Source organism: Chrysochloris asiatica, unplaced genomic scaffold (genome assembly GCF_000296735.1).
Source record: "Chrysochloris asiatica unplaced genomic scaffold, ChrAsi1.0 scaffold00661, whole genome shotgun sequence".
NCBI classification, from domain to species: domain Eukaryota; kingdom Metazoa; phylum Chordata; class Mammalia; order Afrosoricida; family Chrysochloridae; genus Chrysochloris; species Chrysochloris asiatica.
This window is the reverse complement of record NW_006409179.1, coordinates 12621-21195: the sequence shown is the minus strand read 5'-3', so window position 1 is coordinate 21195 and position 8575 is coordinate 12621. Positions and strand designations below refer to the sequence as shown.

Below are 8575 nucleotides of genomic sequence, written 5' to 3'. Positions count from 1 at the left end.
GGCCCAGGATCGAACATTGTTTCGTTCTGCTGTACATGGAGTCGCTATGAGTCGGTTCCGACTCGATGGCACCTGACAACAACAACAACAACATGCTCAAAACGCTGATCCAAGGTTGTATGTATTTCAATATTTACCTCTATCCTCTTTAATCTGTACATACCTTTCTTCATGTATCTTCGTTATTATTTTTGCCATCCACCCTCTTTTTGTGTATTACCCTCACCCTTCTTTTACATTGTCCTTCCCACTATTATATATTCACCCCCATCACCTGAGTTAACATGTGTCTAAGACCTCTGTTAGTGTAGTGGTTACGAATCGGGCTAAGAGCTGCAAGGTCAGTACTTCAAAACTACCAGCCGTTCTGTGGGAAAAAGATGAGGCTTTCTGTTCCTGTGAAGATTTACAGTCTTGGAAACCCTGTACAGCATCGCTATTAGTTGGAGCCAACTCCACAGCACATAACAACAACACTGTCAGGTTGGTGCATTAGTCTCCCTGCATCCTTCCGCTGGTATCCATCAAAGAACATTTCTTTTAGTATGAAAACCTTTGTTTAACGTTTTGGCAATAATGATCTCATACAATATTTGTCCTTTTGTGATTGACTAGTTTCCCTCAGAATAAAATCTTCTAGGTACATTCTTGTTTATGAGGTGTTTCACAGATGTATCGTTATTCTTCAGTGCTGCATAGTATTCCATTTTGTATATTTATCAAAGTTTGTTTATGTAGTCTTCCATTGATGGACATTTAGGCAGGCTCCATCTTTTTTCTATTGTGAATAGTTATGTAACAAACATTGGTATACATATACCTACTAGTGCCCTGACTCATATTTCTTGAGGATATATACCCAGTAGAGTAAATGCTGAGTCTTAAGGTATTTCTATTTCCAACTTTCTAAGGAAGTGCCATACCATTTTCCAGAGTAGCTGAACCATTTTACAATCCCATCAGCAACGTAGGAGAGTTACAGTCTCTCCATACCCTCACAAGAATTTGTTGTTTTCTGGTTTCTTGAACTTCATTATTAATACAGGTGTGAAATGATGTATCATTGCTGTTTTGATTTGTAGCTGTCTAGTGGCTAATAGAAAGGAGCTCTGGTAGCGTAGTGGTTACGAATCAGGTTGCGAACTGCAAGGTCAGCATTTCGAAACTACCAGCTGCTAGGTGGGAGAAAGATGAGGCTTTCTGCTCCCGTAAAGATTTACAGCCTCGGAAACCCTGTTCAGGGTTGCTATGGGTTGGAACCAACTCAACGGCACTTAACAACAACAAAAAAAATGACTAATGGAAGGAGCTCTGATAGTGTAGTGGTTACGAATCAGGTTGAGAACCTCACAGTCAGCAGTTCGAAACTACCAGCTGTTTCACGGGAGAAAGATGAGGCTTTCTGACCTGTAAAGATTTACAGCCTCGTAAACCCTGTACAGGGTCGCTATGAATCTGAAACAACTCCACGGCACATAACAGCAACAAAAACAATGGCTAATGGAGTCCTGGTGTGGCACTGTGGGTTAATGTGCCAGACTGCAAAGCCATTTGAACTGCAAGGTTGGCAGTTCAAGCTCACCATCTGCTCCTTGGAAACCCAAATACCGGGTGGCTATGGGTCAGAATCGACTAGACGGCCCTCAACAACAACAAAAATGGCTAATCATCATGAACTTTTTTGTATGTTTGCTTACTGCCTGAATTTCTATCTTGATGGAATGTCTGTTCAAATCCAGTGTCCATTTTTAAATTGTGTTGTTTTTCTTTTTCTTATAGAGATATTTTCATTTTCTAAAATTGTATATATTAGTCCTTTGTCTGATATGTCATTGCAAAAACATTTTTTCCCAGTCTCTGGGTTTTCTTTTTCTGTTTGCTATGAATATAAAAAATTTAAATTCCTTTCTTCAGACCCTTTTTATCTTACCTGGAATTGGTGTCTGAGTTCTTAGATGTCACCTGGAAGTTTATCTTGTTACTATGTTTCAGTACCATTTGGGCACACAGGAAATTTAACTATATATATTTTGTAATTGTTATTCAGTGTTATCAAGACAGTTCCAACACATAGCGACCCTAAATAGAGTTTCTGAGGAGGGACTATTGAGCTTGAACTGCCAACACTGTGATTCAAACTAACCTTGCAGTCCAGCACATATACCCACAGCACCACACCAGAACTCATATATATTTTAGTGTAACTGGTGTGGTGCTGTGGGTTAATGTGCCAGAGTGAAAAGCCATTTGAACTTCAAGGTTAGCAGTTCAATCACACCAGCTGCTCCCTGGAAACCCTATACAAGGTTGCTATGGGTCAGAACCTACTCAACAGCACTTAACAACAACATCATATATGGTGTGTCACTGTGGTATATTGTACTGAACTGCAAAGTCACTTAAAATCGCAAGGTCAGTGGTTCAAATTCACCAAGCCCTCCTCAGAAACCCCACATGGGGTCATTAAGAGTAGGATTTAACTCAACAACACTTAAAAACAATATCTTACTATGGAATCCTTGTGTGGTACTATAAGATAAACACTGGACTCAAGCTTCAAGGTCTGTAATTCAAATCTATCAGCACTCCTTGGAAGCCCTATCTAGGGTTGCTATGGGTCTGAATAGACTTGGTGACACTTAGCAGCAACAACAAGTTATCTTTTCATAAGTATCCCTAGGTTGTTGTTGTTGTTATGTGCTATCAAGTCATTACCGATTCATAGCGACCGTAAGCACAACAGAATGAAACACTGCCTGATCATGGGCCAAACTCACAATTATTGCCACACTTGAGTCCATTGATGCTGCCACTTTGCCAATCCGTCTCATTGGGGGTCTTCCTCTTTTTCCCTGGGTAGTGTTGAGAATTATGATTTGGGCTGATAACAACAAGGTCAGAAATTTGAATCTGCTAATCGCTCCTCGGGAAAAAGAGGAGGGTTTCTACTCTTGTAAATATTTCCAGCCTTAAAAAATCTTATGAGTCATATAACTGACTTGGTGGCACAGAAACTATACCCTGTGTCCTCTGGGCAAGCAGTGGCTCAGTAGGATAAGCTCTGGACTATGAAACAAAGTCAACAGTTCACGATCACCTACTGCTCCATGGGAGAAAGACGAGCCTTTCTGCTCTCAAAATATTTATAACTTCGGAAACCTTATAAAAGGTCACTATGAGTCAGAACTAACTCAAGGACATTTAACAGAAGCAATAAATTTTATTTTATTTGAATTATTTTTGCATGCGTTGGAAGTCAATGGAACTAATATGGCACATTGTAACATTATAATCCCAAATTTTATCAAGTAGTTTTAAATATATCAAATCACTATGGATTAACCAAGTTTCTGTACATATAGAAACAGTGGTTAGCTAAATGGATCAGCATGAGAAAACTAAATTTAAAAAGATGAAAAGTTTTCAAGTGAATATTCACATGAAATACCATCCTAATACATTAAATGTTGGTTAAAATCTAACAAAATTTACTGAGTATGGATACACTACGTGCCAATGTCTTGCCTGTGAAATGTAATTTATTACAACACTATGAAAAATCAAAAGCCATAATTTCAACCTAGTCTCCCAATGTAAAGAAAAGTACATATGAAACAGCACTGTATGAATAAGTTTGAAAATTGTTATAAAACTCTAAGGAGTCACAAGGAGCTCTGGTAGCGAAGTGATTACAAGTTGGGCTACAAACCTCAAGGGGAGCAGTTTGAAACTAATAGCTATTCTGAGGGAGAAAAATGAGGCTTTCTGCTCCTATAAAGATTTACAGCTTCAGAAATCCTATGCTGGGTCACTATCAATTGGAACCAACTCCACAGCACATAACCACCAACAACAACAATGTAACAGTTCTGTCTCTATTGATAACAGTAAGAATTGATGAGCGAATATATTATAATATGGTTTGTGAAAGATACAGAATATAATTAAGGTTTATTAAACAATTGGTCTCAGAAGAAATGTTAAGGAATATGCATTTTTCTAGTAACTCGCTATATGTATATACATATTTATATATTCATACATAAGGATCTGTGGTAGCAAGCGGTTTCAAGTCAGACTGCCAACCTCAAGGTCAGCAGTTTGAAACTACCAGCGGTTCCATGGGTGAAAGATGAGGTGTTCTGCTCTCGTAAAGATTAACAGCCTCAGAAACCCTGTGCAGGGTCACTATGAGTCAGAACCAACTCCACAGTACTTAACAACAACAACAATTACATACAAACTGTGGAATCCTGGTGTGGTTCTGTGTGTTAATGTGCTGGACTACAAAGTCGGTTCGAATCCTAAGGTTAGCGGTTTAAGTTGGGCTACAAACCTCAAGGGGAGCAGTTTGAAACTAATAGCTATTCTGAGGGAGAAAAATGAGGCTTTCTGCTCCTATAAAGATTTATAGGATATTTATAAAGATTTCCAAGCAGAACCAACTCTATAGCATGAAATAACAACATATAAACAATACTTCCCCACCAGTATTCAGTTCAGATTTCTTAATACCATTAACTAGAGAGTGATATCTTTGATTATACTTAGATAAGCTCCACCAGGAATTCCAAGGAAAAGCAAAAACCAAAACTGGAATACAATTGAAAAAAAAAAATGATGCTGGGTGCATGTGAACAAAGGATGCAACTTGGAAATGAGCAGACAAAGGTGCAGAGACGTGAAGACATGCACCTTATCTCACAATGCCAGCTAAGCCACAATCCTAAAATTTACATTCTAAAGTCTTAGTCTTTTCGGATTTTTACCACCCTAGGACAAGAATGACAAAAAAAATATGTTGGTGTCATGAGATTTTTTGAATATGGAGCCTCCAGAGACTCAGAGACTATATATAGCCTGTGAAATCTTACTTAAAAGTCCTACCTCTGTAAGGAGATAGAACACACCACCTTCTTTCCAGAGATGACCATTTTTATACAGGAACCTAGTATCTCACTCAGATCATCTGTCTTTCCTGAAGACCCATCTTCTGTCATCTACATCCAAAGTAGACGTCAGACATCATTCCTCAAGGATGTCAGTCAGGTAACCTAAAGTCTCCTATTTCAAATTTACATGACAGGTGTTTTATTACATGAACATCCAGGAGAATGATCCATATAAATAAAATACATGAAAGGAATCAGTGGAAACAAATTTCTCATAAGAAACTTGTTTGTCATTTTATCGCCAGGTGTTCTTATATCCTTGAACCAATATCAAAGTTATTCTCCTAGTGTCTTGCTCTGTTTCAACAATTGCAAGAATTATTTTCATGTTGAGCACTAATGTAGTCAAATATGACTGATAAACATTTTTTTACATTTACTTGCATTTTTGTGGTGATTGTGGTAGAGACATATTTGTCAATTTCATCTTATATTCCTGGTTTAGTACTTCTTTGTAGTTTATCTACAGTCTCACCCTGGACTCAGGGAAAGGAGGTGGAGACCCAGGTAAACTCATCAAATATCTATTTAAATAGTAGCTTGAAACTGCCAGCCATTCCGTGGGAGCAAAATGAAACTTTCTACTCCAGGAAAGATATAGACCCTCAGAAACCCTATGAGTCGGATTTGACTCCACAGCACATAGCCACCACCATCACCACAGACAAAATTACTAAATATTTATATCTTTCATAGTATCACAAATATTGTAATGAAAAATGGCTACTCTTTTCTTTCTAGAATAAATAACTTCTGGTGTGGTGCAGAGGGATAATTCATTGGACTGCAAGGTCAGTTTGAACCTCGATGTGGGTGGTTCAAATTCACCAGCCATTCTTGGAAACCCTATATAGGGTTGTTATGAGTCAGGATTGACTCAACGCATTTAACAGCAACAATAACAATCCTCTATAATATAAATTTAAGGTCTTGTTTTGTCTTTATCTAAAAATAAATAATACACATGCAGAATGTATCTTTTTTTATTCCACTCCATACTCTCTTCCCTCCAAAGATAATGTCTGCTTCTGGTAATTATGTTGTTGCTACAGATGGTCCAGGGATCACACGTTTACTTGTCTTGTAACTTCATCTTTTATCAGATTCATCAACAACATAGAACACAGAAACCAAACAAGTGTTTCAAAATTCATTCTCATGGGAATGACAGAGGATCCAGAATTGCAACCCCTCATCTTCAGCCTATTTCTAATCATATACATGGTCACTGTCTTAGGAAATGTACTCATTGTCTTAGCTGTATGCTTTAACTCCCACCTGCACACCCCCATGTACTACTTTCTCTTGAATCTGTCCTTTAATGACATCTGCTTAAGCACAACCACCATCCCCAAGATGCTGGTGAACATCCTGACAAAAGATCAGAGCATCAGTTATAAAGGCTGCCTTAACCAGATTTTCTTTGTCATGACTTTTGCTCCTTTTGAAAATTTTATCCTTGCAGTAATGGCCTATGACCGCTATGTGGCCATTTGTCACCCACTGAGATATACCATCATCATGAACTCATACTTCTGTGTTCTGTTGATTCTACTTTCATTGTTCATTAGTATGGTGACAGCCCTACTTCACAGTCTTATGATCTTGCATCTGTCCTTCTGCACAAATCTGGAAATCCCTCAGTTCTTCTGTGAACTTATTCAGGTCCTCAAGCTCGCCTGTTCAAGTACTCTCATCAATAACATTCTGATATACCTAGAGGCTTTCATACTTGCTGGTGTTCCTCTTTCTGGGATAATATACTCTTATACTCAGATTGTCTCCTCTGTTCTGAGAATATCATCAGCATCTGGAAAATATAAAGCTTTTTCCACCTGTGGGTCTCACCTCTCAGTTGTTTCTTTATTCTATGGGACAGCTTTAGGTGTGTACCTCAGTTCTTCATTCACACACTCTCCCAAGAAGACAGCAGTAGCCTCAGTGATGTACCTTGTGTTCCCTCAAATGATGAATCCTTTTATCTACAGCCTGAGGAACAGGGACATAAAGGTAAGCTTGAGAAAAGTCCTTGGTAGTATACCTTCTTTATAATGACTGTGTTATCTGTGCCAATTCAACAACTATTGATACCTGTCACTGTGACTCAGAATCAACATCAACCACACTTGGGTTCATCATATGCAAACTGACTTATATATGTTTTCACAGTGGTTTTAAATGGTTACAAAATATTTGGCCATTGTCAATGATGAAGTCTTTAGTGCTAATAATTAGAATAATCTTAGATATTACTCAAAAATAAAATGAACTTTCTTTAATTAGAAAAATGTCATAAGTAGACAATAAACTTGAACTGGAACGTATGGATTCATAAGCTCTGCATTTGGTGATTTGTTGTATGACTTGTTTTCTTCATGATTGCTGAATCATTGTTGCAGATGTAATACCACACAGGTTACTAAGAAAGAGAAGCATTACTGTCCTTCCTGGGCATAGAGCTAATAGATTTTCAAATTAATTGTAATATGACATACCTTCAATAGTGGGTTAAATGATTGCCCCAAAATGTTATTTCCATGTTTTAATTCTAGAACCTGTAATTATTACTAATATGATAAAAGGTGAATGTTACCTTAAAAACCTGAAATATCCTCATAGTTCTAATTTCAATCAAATGCATACTTGTTACATAGAGAATGTAGAACACCCATAGGAAAGTAAGAGGCAAAATGACCACAGATGTAGAGATTGGAGCGATATGAGCACAGGCCAAGAAATACCTGGAGCCACAAGACTGGAAGAATCAATGAATACTTTCTCCTTTTAGAAGACTTTCATGATTTCTGATTTCCAGTCATCAGAACTGTGAGATAATACATGTATCCTTAAGCAACTAAGTTAAAAAAATTTTTTTTTTAATGACAGCCTAAGGAAGCTTGCCTATTCTCCCATCATCACTGAGAATAGGATCATAGGCCCCTTTTTAATCTTATTTCTCATGTGTGGTAAATGATTACTATGTGAATATTTAACTGATCAACAAGTATAGCATTACACTGGGCAGTGAGCTCTAACCACAACAAACACTGTATGCAATGTCTGCTATATAATAAATATTCATTAAAAGTTAACTAATATCATTGTTTTCCATTTCTTGCAAATATTTATGAGCCATACAATCATTATCTCTCACATATTTCTGCATTTGTTAGAAATTCTATTTGCTTATGTTTCATTTAAGAATCCAGTTAACATTGAAAATTAGCTGTTGGACTGCTAATGATGTCAGGTGTCCAAACCCACTATCTGCTCTGCTCGAGAAAGATGGACCTCTCTGCTCCCATAAAGATTTCTGCCTTAGAAATCCTATGTAGGGTCACTAGGAATTAGAATTGATTCAAAGGCTGTGGGTTTTTTAATATATATATTTATTTTAAAATCTACCAGAGGTTCTTTCTAGTTGCTTTTTGCTTTCTGACACCACATTCATTTTTTATTATCTTTTCTTTTTTTCAATTTTAATGTGAATTGAGTGAAGGTTTACAGACAAGTTGGTCAGTTTCACAGTCAACAAATCCTATACTTTGATTCATCTCAATGTTTGAAATTCCCTCCATGCAACTGCATTTATCCTGTTTCCTTCCTTCCTTCCTCTGGTTCCT

At 37.4% G+C, this 8575-nt stretch overlaps 1 protein-coding gene across 1 annotated transcript; it reads left to right on the top strand.

Annotated features, from left to right (window-relative positions):
• Positions 1 to 4926: 4926 nt before the first annotated feature.
• LOC102831984 (olfactory receptor 7G2-like) lies at positions 4927 to 6962 on the top strand (the record flags this gene model as incomplete). Its single annotated transcript, XM_006877881.1, has 3 exons — positions 4927 to 5049; positions 5398 to 5459; positions 6056 to 6962. Coding segments are annotated over exons 1-3 (1092 nt in total), but the record flags the coding sequence as incomplete, so codon positions are not given.
• Positions 6963 to 8575: the final 1613 nt, after the last annotated feature.